Genomic DNA, 16,818 nt, shown 5'->3' on the forward strand with positions numbered 1-16,818 from the left:
ATAGTGCCTACATGGTCATTATATGAAGTTCATCTTGTGGGGCTGTGGTTGCTAACAAGGCTCTCTTATTAACAACAGGGATCAAAAGAGAGCATCAGCAGTGGATATGGAGGATGGTTTTCCCATTGTGTTGATGAGCATGGTTATGAGCCTTCAAGGTTGCATCAAGGCGGATGCTTAAACACAGAACCCTTTGGGACATTAAATTAATGTGTGTGTCACATGTTCTTAGTGCTACGCTGAAAACAGTGACATAATTATCCCTTCAGTTCATGCATTGTTTTTCTCAACATTATTATCTGTGTTGGGTCACTACAAGAAGTGTTTCTCCTAATGTCCTTTGTCACAGTTCAAGTCTGCAGTGAGAAGAGCAGACTACAGCTAACAAAACATAAACTGCTGCAGCTTCCTCACTGAAATCAGTTTGTGTCCGAATGTGTTCATATAGTAACAATTGCCCACTAAGAGATTACACTATAGCTTTTATTTTGTGAGCATCAGTGGATTAAAAAAATGCTTACAACAGTGTGATATTAAGGTGGTTTTGTGCTTGGTCATAACAAACTGATTGAACATCTAGAAAACTGTGGTAATTTCTGGTACTCTGGGAGACTGGTTTAAATCATACGCGGTAGACTGCGGGTCATTTAAATTTGAGAAAATAAAGTTCCCAAAATACGGCGCCCGGGAACTGACATGGGGGGGGGAAAAGATTTATAGCGTGCGCACAAAATACTAAATTGTTCCCACAAAAAACCAATTTGTGCCCACGAAAGAGGAATTCATGGGCACGGAATATTAATTTGTGGCCGTGAACTATATATAATGTGCCCGTGAAATACTAATTCGTTCCCACAAAGTACTTTTTTGTGACCACAACATAGGTATAACGTGCGCACGAAATACTAAAACACCTCTTAAGCCCAACCTTAGGCTAGGCCACGCCCCTTTTTGGCTATCTATAAAACTTGGTATAACTTCACCAATTTTTATTTCTTAAATATATCGCAAGATGAGGCTTTAATCAATTCCCCAAATGTGTTTTGCACAAATACCTTTTAGTTTTGCAGCAACTTAAACACAGGCGATGACATTTTAAGGTCCCTCAGACATTGCCTACTCTGTAAATAAAACGGTACAAAAAGTACCTTTTTCTTTGCACTACCCCCACATGTCTCATATCATAACAAACTAGAGACACTCACCTTTCTAGCAAGGCATAACTTGTCTTTCTAGCACCTTCTCTGGTGATGCGATTTGCTTGCACATTACAGTCTGCTGGTTGCTGTCCGCCAGCTGCTAGCTTGTGCGCACTCGGTTAGCTTCCAGTTATGTTTGCAACTCTTTCGATGATACACAGGGTAAATGTCATAACCAAAAGCTATGTCATATGCAGAAGGACTCCTATAATGGAAATCATCGCTTTTATTTGACCAGATTCCCTTTTATTTCCTTTTTATGAGGTGAAAAACACATTTGGGAAAGTTTTGGCACCCTTTGCCTAACTGCCATTTCTGCCTGGCACATTGCCCTTTAAAACTTTTGTGGAATATACATGCTTCAACCTATTCAGTCCAAATTTCCTACAGTTATAGTGATGTGGATGAATGCAACCTGGGGCTTCTCCTAGGAATTCCAAAGGATTTCCATAGTGTTTTACAATGTTGATTTAGAAAAAACTTTTGGCGAGGCTCAAAAATTTTAATGTTTTCTTAGTTTAATTACAAATAAATCAGACATAGTAACAGTTACAATAGAGGTTCCACTGGAAAAAAAATATTATTTTATGGCTTACCTAAAGATTGCATGTAGGCTTTATAACTGCGGAGCTATACTTGATTTATTTAAGGTATTTCATTTCAGGCGGAAATTAGTATTTTGTGCGCAGGATATATATATGTATTTTTTCCCCATTTCAGTTCCCGGGCGCCATAACAAAATGGTTCCTCAAGGCTCCCTTTATCGGTCCACTATTGAATATCTAAATACTTCACAGTTCATGCCTAAAGATATGACATTCAACTTTATATCTTTGTGTCATATGACCTCAGTTCCTTAAAGTCACCTTAATGCAGAAAATACTAAATTTATTTTCTCTGGTCCCAAATCTGCAAGGACTCAATCTGATTCATTCAGGCTAAAAACTGCAGAATTGGCTTGTGCCTATCTCCAGCAGTCATTGGGCAAGAGGCAAGGTACATTTTGGTCAGGTCGGCAGCCCTTGTATTCTTTGTTTCCCTTAAATTAGATTGCTGCTCTTTAAAAAAAAAAAAAAGTTTCTTTTTTACAGTCTAGTGGTTGAACACATCTTAATTTAGCTTAATACTGTTTTGCCACTCAAAGATGTTTAATATTGCAAAGTTTTTTCATTAGATTACCTGTATTTATTTAAAGCCTCTTTGTAAAATTGTGATCAGAAAATTGTGATACTTGAACAGAAATATTGAAAATTCCAAACCCAAACATGAAAATAAATAAAGGGTTATACTGATGACAAACCTCTTTTCCCTTCTTATTCCTTAAGCTTCAAACCCACAGGACACACAGAAGACAGACCTGACATGGATCACTGAGTGCACATTAAGCAGATAAATGCTTCCCTGCAACTTGTTTTCTTTAGAAGCAACTTAACTGAACTCGGCATGTCCCCACAATTCAGAAGTTGCATCGAGGGATCATCCTGTTGTTTTCATAAGCTTATGTTGAAATCTTAACATTGGAGATGCTGTAGAAGACCACAGAAAAAACTCAAAGGATTATTTGACCGCTAACCGATTGTTATCCAGCATCACGTGAGCTAGTTTACCGGCAGAAACTGGGATTAAAGTTGCAGCACCTGCAGTAATAAATGTGAAGAAGGTAATTATAACCGTCATACACGGCAGCACTAAATAAATAATATTCTGACTGATTTAACTAATGTTTTCCTCCCCGTGTTTGCATTACCAAAATCGTGCACGCCGTGCCCTCAGGAAGTGAGTTGCTAAGGAACAACATTATGCATAATTAAGCATGAAAATTGCACATTACTCGTGGAAAAATTGACAAAAGAGCTTCTTGTCTCTTTAATCCTACATTTCCCAAAGACCTTCACAGATATTAATTCACACGGGTATCTTTTAGAAGTCTAAACAGAGTGAGAATTTCTGGGTTTGAATTAAACTTTTAGCCTTTCTCTAACAGTAAATCTGCAAAGTATGGTTTATTATATACAGCTAACTCACATTAAGCTTTACATATACAGCTCTCTTCAGAGGTTTATTTACACGTATTACAAGTATGAATGTATATTAATACTGGGCTGTTAATGATTCATTGGAACCGTCCTTTTACAGCGTGGAATGATTTTACAACATACAGCTCCAAGTTTTTTTTAAAGGCAACAAGAGTTTAAATTTATTGTGGATTCTTTCAGTTCTTACAAGGTGAAAATTATACATACAGGCTTAAATGCTTACATACACACCACACTATTTGGTTAAATGTCCCAAAGCAAGTCGCACCAAAACCACATTTTTTTATAAAGATTATGGCACATTCAGGCTGAAAATCTGACTAATCTCAATCAGAACTGCTATTGTTCAATTACATTGGTAGGTGCGCACATTGTAAATAGGGCTGAAGTAAGAGCTTTCCTGCTTAATGTAAGTATAACTTGTCAATACCGAAACTGGTTTAGATGTATGTTTGGAATCGTACTAATTTTGAATTGAAGTGAAGTTGAAGAATTTGGAGGTATAGTCATCCTTCTTATTTCATCCACTTTGTGCAAAGCATGAGTACAACCTGCAGCAAAACAGACCATTTTAATGCTACCACATCATGCTTACTAACTGGTTCAGACTTCTTTGGTTTGAAAGCCTCAGTTTAGCTCCTCCAAACTTAGCATTATTGTTGCCAGACATCTTAAAGGTGCAGATTTTGGAGCAGAGGCTTGTGTCTTGGTCATACCCTGTCAGTCCATGTCGACGTAAAACAGGCTTCAAATTGGACGGTGACTCTTGTCAAAACTGCAATGAAAACACTTTCTTCGCATCACACGAGTCACCTGATCAACAACCAGATGGTAATACTGCCGAAAAAGACGAAGAAGATGACAGGAAATGCGCGGCATGTTTGGATTCACCAGGAGACGGAGTATTTTTTAAATTAAGTTTGCTACAGGGGCATAACCAGAATTTTGGATTCCAAAAGGCTAAGAAATTCGAGCATTTACCAAGATCTTGAAGCGTCCATCCGTCGCCATCATGTTTTTTAATGAGGTTTCGCATGAACAAACTTATTGACGTGTGATTTTAATTGTATTTCTTATTTAATGGTAACAGCGGAATTGCGAAATTGTGGTTTTTCGACATTGGCAGAATATCAACAAAGTTTTGTGCACATTTGTAATGGCAACGCAGCTAATGAACCAAATTGCATTTCAAACATAGCTTTGGAAGCCCTACATTAAGAACCCTGAATAGCCTCTCCAAAGCCCTGGCCTTAATTGTATTAAAATTGTACATTGTATTCCACCCTGGAAAACATTGTTTAAATGTATCTCTAAAAACGTTGGTATGGTGTTCGTATGGTATTCATACCAGTAATGGGTAAACCTCTAATCAGAACTATAGGATAACATTTTTATTGACTGATCCTTTTTTTTAAATTGCTAATTTTGATCCATGCTTTCTATTAAAGTTGCAGGACTCCTGCCTCTTCTATTACTTGGGCAAGATACTGAACCAGCACATTTGGCCCCAGGTGTAGCCATCCTTCCCTGAATATGTGGATGAGGTGCATGCAGCTTGGAGAGTTATTTCTTGAAAACAGTCAACAAGACTTACAAGAAACTATTTATATCTACCTTTTTTTTTTCTTCTGCTATTAAGAACCAAAAATTAACACTTAAAAATAAAACCTATCTAAATGTTTTAGAATACTCAAATACATCTGCTGTAACTGAAAAAGCGACTCTGTAGAAAGAATTTTATTTCCTCTTTGTGACATAGCTAAAATATTTAGCACATTGAACATTTTGTTGCTACATCTTTGTAGGGAATAAGGCTTTTTGAACCATGAGGATGTTTTTGTGTCTTACTTTGACATAAACACGAGGGATTGAAGGTAAAAAAGATTGGATCTATGACATATTTCTAAGTATTGCAAGTTATATGTGTAATAAAGAAAGATATTAAAGGAATTCCTTTCTCTGCCTACAGCTGTTCTTATTGCTTCTTTCATTCTTGTATTATTCTATTGTTATAGAATTTGTGTCCCAGACACAATCAGTGTTTTTGCATTACCTGACCACAGTGTTAGATTATTTTTATTAATAAAGTTATCACAAAAACAATCAGCACACCATGAGCTCTGCAGCAATACGACGATTTAAGATTATTGGGACCAAAGGGAAGAAAAGATGAGAACTCTCATAAGAGGAAAACCAGTGCCACCCAGTGGACAAAGTGTTTACCTGCATTTTTTACATAGACATTCCACATCTGACTGTATAGTATTTATGACTGAAGACAGTGATTGCCACATTTTATTAGGTTTGTTTTATGTTATTTTGGTGAGACCTGAGATTTTTAGAATGAAAACAAGAAGCTTGTCCATCTTCTCCTCTTCATTCGGTGTACTCCATAGCAACATTTAGACTTCTCAGTTCCTATCACTGCTCTTGTTGGAGGTTAATTGGCAGCTAGCTGAAAGCCTTAGGAGTCACACAAGTGTGTTTGGTATAGTGAGGAAACCTGGCATCCATTAGATGCCTCCTTTACTTATCTCTCTGACTTCTTGAAGCAAAAGCAATATGCTAATCCATAAACACCTCAGCTTCCACCTGCTAACCCTCATTATTTTCATGCTGTTTTACTAATGAAAAATGTAGGGCAGCTCTCCCAGTGAAACGTTTTTATGCTACAATTAAGAAAATGAACTAACAGACTGGTTTCAAATCTAAGAAGGCAGACTTGGGCTTTCAGATTTGTTTGAGCCAAAGTTGTTTTCCCCTGTGTAACTGATAAAAAGGTTGTTTCCAAGACCATGCCACTCCAAAAATGTTATGGTGACATAATATTTTAAAGATTTGCGTGAATTTGACTCAAAACTGGAAACACTGTTTCTTTTAATTTTCTTCTTATAGAGAGATGACTGAAAAAGTACAACAGAACAGCCACACTGGGCCTGCAGGGGTATCTCATTAAATTAAAATGATATTGCTAAAGTTTATATAAGTAGTTCAATTCAAAAGTGAAACTCATATGCATAATTATTACACACAGGGTGGTATATTTATGTTAATTTTATATATTATAGCTCACAGCTAATAAAAACTCTCAAGTCTAATTTAGCAGAGAATCAGAATAATACAAAAGACCGATTAAAAAGGAGCTTTAATATAACAGTTTTAGTCTGCCAAACAATATGTGCATGCAGTGTACAGTATATGCACTCAGTACTTGTTTGGGGCTCCTTTTGCATGAAGTACTTCATCACTGCAGCATAGCATGGAAGAAATCAGCCTGGGGCTGTGCCCAGGTTGGTTTATTAGCTACCTTCATCTCATCTGCATTGTTAGCTCTAGTGTTTCACAACTTCCACTTGACTATATTTTATAGCTTCTATCATGGATTTAGTTCTGGCCAGTTTGCTGTCAAGGACAGTGATGCCATAAACATCAAAGCAGGTATTGGTACTTTTGTCTGTGTAGGCAGGTGCCAAGTGGTAGTGGAAAATGAAAAAAGCATCTCTATAAAGCTCATCAGCCTAAGGAGTCATGAAGTGCTCTAACATTTCCTGGTAAACCACTGTTCTGACTTTTGACTTAATAAAACGGTGTACCAATCCCAGCAAAAAACACGTTTCTCCAAATTATCACCGACAGTGGAAACGTAACACTGGATCACTCTACTCTTCCTCCAGATTGTGGAACTTGATTTCCAAATAAAATGCTAATTTACTTACATGTGAAAAGAGGACTTTGTAGCACTGAGCAACATTCCAGGCTTTTTTCTAACACCTGTGATGTTGTCTGTACTTCAGGAGTCGCCTAAAGCAAGGAATGCAAAATTGCAGCCCAGCTGCAGTCCATGTCTCATGAATCTCCCCAAGCCTCTGGAATGGGCTTTTCTTCAGATTCCTCTCTAACCTGCAGTTATCCCTGTTGCTTGTGCATCTTTTTTATTACACTTTTTGCATCCACTCAACTTTCCATTAACATTCTTGAACGACCAACTTCCTTAGTTGTGGCTTTTGTGGCAAACTTAGCAGAAATAAACGTGCATTTTAATAAATTACTAAGTAAAAAAAAAAAAAAAAACTTTCTAATACAAGTTTCACTTTCTGAATGACTATAATAAATTTACTTTTCAATTACATCTGGACCTATTGAGTGTCATGACACAACAACATGTGTGTCGAGTCTGTTTTGGCATGGTGTACAAGTTCCAAATTGCTCTCAACAGATCCAGTCAAACCTTTAAATGGGAAACCTGTTGAATTACAGGAATGACAGAAACTAGAGCTGGTGTGTGTGAGCGATCTCAGTTCATTTGAATCTGGCTAACTTCTTTGTGAAGTGCTAACTGTTGATAGGAGTTTCTATGCAAATAAACACATTTCACTAAGTCGCTACAGTACTTCTAAGAGAGTTAACACAAAAAGATACACAAAACCCTTCCCCCTTTGCTGCTCTGTATACCTCGAGTTCCCCCTCAACCTCCAAATCTCTTGGATGTTCTTAGCCTTATCTCAAACATTTCTACCTCCATGCATACATACAATTAGCCCTTCCTCCCCTATCCCTACAGCTCCTGTCCATTAGCATAATCACAATAGTTTAACAGAGAGGAGATGGTGAGAAGAACACAAAAGCCCTCACAGCTATTCTGTTGCTCTTGGCTTCTTTTGACCTGCTTTAGCCAAAGTTACTGCCAAGGGATTTTGTTCTTTTCCAGTTATGCTTTACAAATGTTTTAGCCATATTCTTTTTGCCCAAATGAATCACCCCAGCTAGACTTCACCTGCATACTATATTAGTATACCAATATACTGCATATTCTGCAACTAAAACAATCAACTTCAGTGCCTAAAGATAAACATAAAAAAAAAAAAACCTTCAACTATTTTGATGTTTGTTGACTTTTTATTGATATATAGACGAAGACTACAGATCTACTCATCTAGCAGTTGAAAATTCTTGCTAGTGTTTCATGCACACAATGATCAAAAAAAATAAATACATGGAGTATAAATGTAAAATGAAACAATTCAGGTTTACTGCACTGGCTGGTTTAAAAAAAAGAAAACATATGTGTAAAGACCAGTACAAAACAGGAGTTCATCCAGACAAATCTTGCACCCTTCCTGGGAAATAGGTAGTTTTAAAATGATGCAGAGTAGAAAAATAAAACATCATCTAAATTCAGATTCAAGTTTCTTCCCCTCGAAAACAGAAATTAAAAACCACTTAAAACATGTGCATAATGGTTAATACTATACATTCAGTACTGTGATGGTTATCATTTCAGTGCAAATCTAGTGTTAAAAAAAACCAGTTTTATGTGCGCATTTCCTGAAAAACAGACATTTAAATGCCAAAACTGCATAATAATCACCTGAAGCTTCATTGTATCACATGAATTTTTGCATTCTGTAACTTAAGGATCAAAATGGAACTTGATCGCTGCTTACCTCAGATGTCTGAGTAATCTGTATAAAGAAATACATGTTATTTTTTTTAGCTGAGAAAAAATAAAAACAATTTTTTTCAAACTGCAGCAAATGTTCTCAGGTCAGATATCACATGCAAAATATGCAATCAAACAACAAAATTAAAAAAAGCCCAAAGTACAAAGGTCTGGGTCTAGACAATGGAAGAAAAACAGCTTCAAACATAAAGCGACTAAACAACAGCTATGAACTGCCTTTGCCTGTGAGGAAAAATGCAGGGTTTATACAGACTGGCTACGTCTCTTCTTTCCACACATGTGCAAATGTCCAGGAGGTAGGAATTAGCAAAGGCAATGCATTTGGATGCTAAGCTAATTAACAGTAGGTAGTTTGGTTTAGTTTTAAGTTTTTACCCATTTACCCATGAACCAGTGACACTCCATGGTACAAAGCTCTCTTCCACATGTAGTATGTTGAGCGTGCTGTTAATGGGAAGTAGGACCGAAACTCTTTGTATGTGGGGAAGGACTTCTCCTCAAAGCGTTGCTGAAGGAAGAGCTTGGCTTTGGCCTTGAAGTTGGCGAGGGCAACAACATCCACTGAAAACATCTGCTCATTCACAGGCACCCTGCTGGGGAAGGAATGGTTTAACTTTGGGGCGTCAAAATCAGGCACAGCGGACCTTTCCAGGTACTGGGGGATGTGGACAAATGGGAGCCCATCCTGCTTCTCCATTATCTTGTTGCTTTTACTCCCCGTACTCTCAGGGACATTGATCTCGACACTCTGGATGATCATCATCTTCTTTGTCTTGTGGTTTTTGCTGTTGCGCCACAGCCAAAAGAAACATGAAGAAATGGTGGGGAACTTGAGCTTGAATTTAGTCAAAGACCAGTTGGACGTCTGAACATGCAACTTTGCAGCTTCTCTTAGTTGTTTTTTACCCAGATAAGCCAGCCTAAAACTTCTGTGTTTCCGTCTCCAGACCCTCATTCTTGGTCCAGTGGGTTGAGAAAGGCCAGGCAGCACCAATGACTGACCTTTTGGGCTCAGACTCTTGTCAGCATCTGAGCTGTCTTCACTACTGCCAACAGTGCCTTTGTATCTCCGATTAAAGAGCAGAGCTTCTCTTCTCCAGTTGTAATAGGTTGATCGTGAAATTCCTGGGAAGTTTCTCTTGAATATCCTGAAGGGGAAGGAAGTATTCATGGCAATGCAGTTCTGCAGATAGCGCTTAGCTTCCTGCATGTGCGCTACATTCTGAGCTCTCTCAGCATCCAGCTTGCCCAGGTTAAGGCCAAACATGGTGGCCACGCTGTCGTGGTGGTCTGACCCGTCTAGTTTAGCTTCAGGTGAGGACCAGATCTCCTGCTCTGTGCTCTCTCCAGGGCTAATCTCTCCAGCTGAGGAAGATGTGGAGAAATGTCCACCAGATTTCAGAAGCTCATGCTTCCAGTTGTAGTACGACGACCTTGAGATCTCAGGGAAAAACTCTTTAAACTGGTGCAGAGGAATGAGCTTGCCCTCCAAGAAGCAGGCCTGGAGGAAGTATTTCGCCTCATACCTTGTTGCTGACTTTTTGCAGTGTTCCTGTGTCTGTCTCTTCCAGCGGTAGAAGGTCCTCTTGGTGATGTTGTACTTATCCTTCAAACTTGGGTAGGAAAGCAGCGACTCCTGGTTCAGCTGGTCCTCATTCCTGTGTGGAGATGACATCTCCTGACTTTCAGGGCTTCTACTCATGAGACAGCTTGCTTGAACCAGAGAGACGAAATATTTCGGCCTGAACAAGGACTCAGACTGCATGTCCCCGGACCACATTATGTGGATGGTTTGTGGCTCAGAGTCTTCGGGCCAGGTTCTTGGGCGTATTAGTCGATTGAAATAGGGTCTGATCTTGAGGTTGAACATGGGGTAGATAGAGTAGATGTTGAACTGAAGGACAGATGACATGGCGTAGACATGCCACATGTTGGCATAGGAGCCAGGGAAGCAGGACGCTTTAACATCTGCATCAAATATGGCCTCCAGGACGGTCACAGGCAGGTTGAGCATTTCTTCAGACTCTTCTGCGCTAAGACTGAATCGAACAGCTTGGAGCATCATTTTAGAATCAATCTTCCCAGATAAGTAGTATCTCTTCCACAGCACCATTTCTACCACAGTTCTTACCTGTGAGGGGGGAATATCCGTGAAACTGGTATGAAAAAGCCAGAAAAAGTCAACACAACAAGTAAACTTTTAAATGTGTAATTGTGTCTGCTAACCTGTAGCTCCAAGCTGAGTCCAGTGTTGCCCACAAGTAGTGTGCTTGCAGCATCAAACAGTAAGTTGCCTTCTCCATTACAGCTCAGAGGCAGGAGTCCTTGAGGTGCATCAGCAGGGTACAAAGCACTGGCTGCTTTGTCCACATGCACCCACTCAGGATAGTTCTGACAGGGGGCTTTGGGGAGCTGGAAAGGAGAGAGGACCCGTTCTACCTTCATGGCCACTCTTTTCACAGCGTCCAGGCCAGAACTTTCTGTGGCCTCCTGGAGCTCTCGCAGGACGGGCAGCACGACCTCATTCCTTTGGATCATGCCTGCAGGCTTGAGGAGAGCTGCAAGGAAGACAAAGAAGAAAGGAGACAATATTTCACTGTCCACATTAACCCCACGTTTAAGCACCAACTGCAGCTTATTTTACCACACTTTAATGGATATATAATTGATATAAACAGTGCTCTATATTGAAAACTTTTTCCCACATTGTGTGTTTCATAGTAAAGCCGGTCATCTTAACTTGCTAAAAACTATTATGGGAGGCATTATCTGATATAATTACGCAAATGTCCAGCCTTTGATCCAGTTGACCACAACATTTTATTTAATACACTCATGATTCACTTCTTTAGAACTGCCCTTAAGCAGTATGTGTTCATTCATAGTTTTGTTGCCTTTGGTGAGAAGCTACAATTGAAATAGTCACAAAAATAAAGAGATCCATTAAGTGAGAAAGTGTACCTACAACTTTTCACTGGTAGAGTATATACAGGTCCTTCTCAAAATATTAGCATATTGTGATAAAGTTCATTATTTTCCATAATGTAATGATGAAAATTTAACATTCATATATTTTAGATTCATTGCACACTAACTGAAATATTTCAGGTCTTTTATTGTCTTAATACGGGTGATTTTGGCATACAGCTCATGAAAACCCAAAATTCCTATCTCACAAAATTAGCATATCATTAAAAGGGTCTCTAAACGAGCTATGAACCTAATCATCTGAATCAACAAGTTAACTCTAAACACCTGCGGCCTTTAAAACTTCCAGCCTGGTTCATCACTCAAAACCCCAATCATGGGTAAGACTGCCGACCTGACTGCTGTCCAGAAGGCCACTATTGACACCCTCAAGCAAGAGGGTAAGACACAGAAAGAAATTTCTGAACGAATAAGCTGTTCCCAGAGTGCTGTATCAAGGCACCTCAGTGGGAAGTCTGTGGGAAGGAAAAAGTGTGGCAGAAAACGCTGCACAACGAGAAGAGGTGACCGGACCCTGAGGAAGATTGTGGAGAAGGGCCGATTCCAGACCTTGGGGGACCTGCGGAAGCAGTGGATTGAGTCTGGAGTAGAAACATCCAGAGCCACCGTGCACAGGCGTGTGCAGGAAATGGGCTACAGGTGCCGCATTCCCCAGGTCAAGCCACTTTTGAACCAGAAACAGCGGCAGAAGCGCCTGACCTGGGCTACAGAGAAGCAGCACTGGACTGTTGCTCAGTGGTCCAAAGTACTTTTTTCGGATGAAAGCAAATTCTGCATGTCATTCGGAAATCAAGGTGCCAGAGTCTGGAGGAAGACTGGGGAGAAGGAAATGCCAAAAATCCAGAAGTCCAGTGTCAAGTACCCACAGTCAGTGATGGTCTGGGGTGCCGTGTCAGCTGCTGGTGTTGGTCCACTGTGTTTTATCAAGGGCAGGGTCAATGCAGCTAGCTATCAGGAGATTTTGGAGCACTTCATGCTTCCATCTGCTGAAAAACTTTATGGAGATGAAGATTTCCTTTTTCAGCACGACCTGGCACCTGCTCACAGTGCCAAAACCACTGGTAAATGGTTTACTGACCATGGTATCACTGTGCTCAATTGGCCTGCCAACTCTCCTGACCTGAACCCCATAGAGAATCTGTGGGATGTTGTGAAGAGAACGTTGAGAGACTCAAGACCCAACACTCTGGATGAGCTAAAGGCCGCTATCGAAGCATCCTGGGCCTCCATAAGACCTCAGCAGTACCACAGGCTGATTGCCTCCATGCCACGCCGCATTGAAGCAGTCATTTCTGCAAAAGAATTCCCGACCAAGTATTGAGTGCATAACTACATGATTATTTGAAGGTTGACGTTTTTTGTATTAAAAACACTTTTCTTTTATTGGTCGGATGAAATATGCTAATTTTGTGAGATAGGAATTTTGGGTTTTCATGAGCTGTATGCCAAAATCATCCGTATTAAGACAATAAAAGACCTGAAATATTTCAGTTAGTGTGCAATGAATCTAAAATATATGAATGTTAAATTTTCATCATGACATTATGGAAAATAATGAACTTTATCACAATATGCTAATATTTTGAGAAGGACCTGTATATTGCCAGTCATTTTCTACCGCTTATTCCATAGTGGGTCACAGGGGAGCTGGTGCCTATCTCCAGCAGTCTACGGGCAAGAGGAGGGGTACACCCTGGACAGGTCGCCAGTCCATCACAGGGCAACACACAAACAACCATGTACACACTCATTCATACACCTAAGGGCAATTTAGAGTGACCAACTAACATAACAGGCATGTCTTTGGACTGTGGGAGGAAGCTGGAGTACCCGGTGAGACCCCACGCATGCACGGGGAGAACATGCTAACTCCATGCAGGAAAAAAATAATAATAATAATATATATATATATATATATATATATATATATATATATATATATATATATATATATATATAAATATAAGCCCTAACATTTCAACATATACATGATCCCACTAGGATAGATTACTGGGAGCCATGGCATACATTTTCAAAGCTATGATAATCACACCCAGTTATAAATTGCCATCGGAGGAACCACAGCTGTTTCATGCACTTTTTAATTGGTTGCAGATATTGTCATGGATGGCAGATAATTTCCTACTGCCTCATCTGGGAGAAACCGAAGTTTTAATAAATGGCAATGAACTTCAAAGAAGAAAAAGTCACAGTAAAGCAGAGGTTTGAGAATTAACTTTTCATATCAAATGAAAAACCTGGATCTTAAAATGCATCAAGTTTAGGTTTCCTATCACATCTTAAAAATGTTCCCAAAAAAAAAAAATTATCACCTGCAGAGCACTGCCAATGTATGACCATTTCCCTTTCAGTCCAATGCAGACACTCCAATCCATCCATACAACATGAACATATAGAATGCTGCAAAGCTCAGCTTTCTAGTCTTCCTAAAAATAATAGAGCAATTCTACAACTAATCCAAAATCCAGCTGCTTGAATACTGATGAAGATCACAGAAACTGCACACATTACTCTGTGTATTTTAGAATTGATTTTATGGTGACTTTTAAGATAATTAATGGGCAAAACACTGCATATTCACCAGAACAGTATTTATTTTATATACCACCAATATCTTTTAAAAAATATATATATTTGATCATGATAAAAGAAAGAACAAAAATCCATGGTGAGGCATCATTTATCTTGTTGAGGCCTATGTGCCTGGAACAGCCTTCCTAAAGTTCTGAGGTCAACAAAGACTTGATTTTTTTTTTTAAGCACAGAGTTTCTATAATCAATGTTTTATTGTCTTCATAAATAAACTTTATACCAAATGTATAATTTGGTTGCATCTTCAAGTTTAACTCAAAACCAACCTTTATAATTTAGGGTCTTAGTTTTAACACTCCTATCCTATTTTATGTCTACCTCTAGGGCCTCCTCATCATCATTAATATAATCAGCATAACCAAAACTGCGTTAAGTCCTTTAAATTTTATGTACATTTTGTTTGTGCTATGCTTGACCTTGTTTAACTCATTATTTTTTGTTTGTTTTGTTGATGCTTTTTATCCTCCTTTCTGTTTTGATCCAATGCAGAGCAGGAGTTTGCCTTGCACTACAAAAAGTGCTCTATAAATAAAGACTGATTGATACTTTACGCGGCGTAATAATGTTTACCCAATTCTCCAGCAAAGGAATCATTGCAGTTTTTATTTCAAGAGCTATTGACATTTTAGTCGATACAACAAAAAAACTAGACGTAATTTTAAATGCTAAAACATTATAAGAAAAGATTTATTTCTTACCTGGGCGCCCAGAGACTAACATGTGTCTCAGAAAAGTCACGCACAGTCAAGGCGGAAGGTTACACCTTTTGAGTCGTAGTGATTCCACACAGCTCCAGTGCTCGCAGCTCCAGTGTCCTTTCCGATTTGGGGGCTGATAAGCGGAACCTCCCATCAGGAAATTGTCAATCGCTGAATCGCTTTTTTATCCTACTTTTTTCTGTCCTCTCTCTCTGCGCTGTGAAATACCTCCCTCCGCTCTCCACCTCCTTCTTCCCGTCTCCTCACGTTGAGCCAGGGTCAATTTCAATGTGAAGTGTTAACAAAAGCCAATGTGTTAGGGGCCATAAGAGCGAGGGTGTTGGCAGGTATCGGTGCTTTTTAGGATTTTTGTTTTTTGTTCCGTCTTTAAACTAGTTGTCAGCAGGTCACTTCCAAGGTTATTTGCCAAGTCCTCTCTGCAACACTGCGCACTCACTGCTTATTTGTTCAGAGGCGTTTCTAGCCCTTAGCGAGCCCATGGGTAACATTTAAGATGGGATTTTTAACAATACATTTGCAAAAACTAATAATCACTCAATTTTTCTCAAAAATACAGCAAGGGCATAATTTCTTTAAAAATAGTCACGTAAAAGTAAAGAGACTGTTATACCTGTTAATTTATTAAAGTCCTGGTCTGACCAGTCATGTCTAACCTGACATATCGAAATTGAAGACAGTTCGAAAGCCACAAAAAATCCTAAATTTTTTAAATATTTTTTATATTTTTACAAATGTTTGGAAATCTCAAATTCAGTGGCGCTTCCAGAAAGCTTTTAAAAGGGTGACTGGATAGGAGCCACTTACAATTGTGGGGTGGCACAGTTTGGTGCGCTGCCCCAAGATTGTATGGGGGGGGAGACACTGAGATAGCCTACAATTGAATAGGGGAGTGCATTGCCAAGACTGTTTTCCTGAAATGTTTGTGCTGCCCTCAAACAGAATGCCCCTCTGGGTGGTAAGCCATATCACTCATCAAAAACACCCACTGCTTCTGTTATAAACATACACCTTTACTATGACTGAAAAAAAAAAAAAATGTGTTTCATTGGATCGTGTACTTAATGTTTATTAAAACTGCCCTCATCGCAAATAAAAATAGCTCTAAGGTTAGTACTTCTTTTAAACACGTTCTTTAGTCTGTTCTCAGTAGGCAGTATAAAAGCTGGTTTGTTGATTAGAAGAATGAATGTGTAGACGGGGTGTGGGTGCGAGCTTTATGAGACCAGGGGAAGGCACCTGAGCTCCAGCACAGTTGGTTTCTCTACTGTATCACTTTTGACACCTCCTCTACTGCCTTTTGCAGGATTTCTCTAATCAACGCCTTTTGTTCCACACACACGCACAACAATCCCAGTGACTCTTCCCCAACCCCCACAGCTCCCACTGTAGACCCTCTGACCCACACATTAACACTCTAAGGGGACCACAGCATTTGGCCCACACTGATCAGCCTGTTCCAAGGCCTTGGCAGACAAACTGGTGCCTGAGTTCATTGGGGTTCAAGGCTTTGGCCCACACCTTGTCAAATAGTGTTTGAAAAACATATGTATTTCACAGTTTTGCTTGTAAACACTTAATAGAAGTTTTGCCTATAAGGGCGAGGATGTGGGAAGTTTGTGGGATTTTTTTCAATACAGCTCCTGATCTCCAAGTTACTATCAACTATATGAGATTGCTATGATTCTAAACATAAACTTCAACATGTTTTATAGAGAGTTTTATTAGACTTCAAGCTCTGTCATTCTCAATTGGATGGAGAATGAATGGGAACATCAAGTTTTAATCTCGCTACAGATTCTTCT

General features: G+C 39.3%; 1 protein-coding gene across 1 annotated transcript; it reads right to left on the reverse strand.

Annotated features, from left to right (window-relative positions):
* Window positions 1–8,111: 8,111 nt before the first annotated feature.
* vrtn (vertebrae development associated) lies at window positions 8,112–15,398 on the reverse strand. The gene is made up of 3 exons (XM_047387490.1): window positions 14,996–15,398; window positions 10,923–11,254; window positions 8,112–10,827 (listed from the first exon to the last, which is right to left on the reverse strand). Exons 1-3 carry the CDS (start codon window positions 15,015–15,017, stop codon window positions 9,076–9,078), a joined length of 2,106 nt encoding a protein of 701 aa, XP_047243446.1. The 5' UTR covers window positions 15,018–15,398; the 3' UTR covers window positions 8,112–9,075.
* Between the last annotated feature and the right edge of the window lie 1,420 nt (window positions 15,399–16,818).

This window comes from Girardinichthys multiradiatus, chromosome 15 (assembly GCF_021462225.1).
Source record: "Girardinichthys multiradiatus isolate DD_20200921_A chromosome 15, DD_fGirMul_XY1, whole genome shotgun sequence".
NCBI classification, from domain to species: domain Eukaryota; kingdom Metazoa; phylum Chordata; class Actinopteri; order Cyprinodontiformes; family Goodeidae; genus Girardinichthys; species Girardinichthys multiradiatus.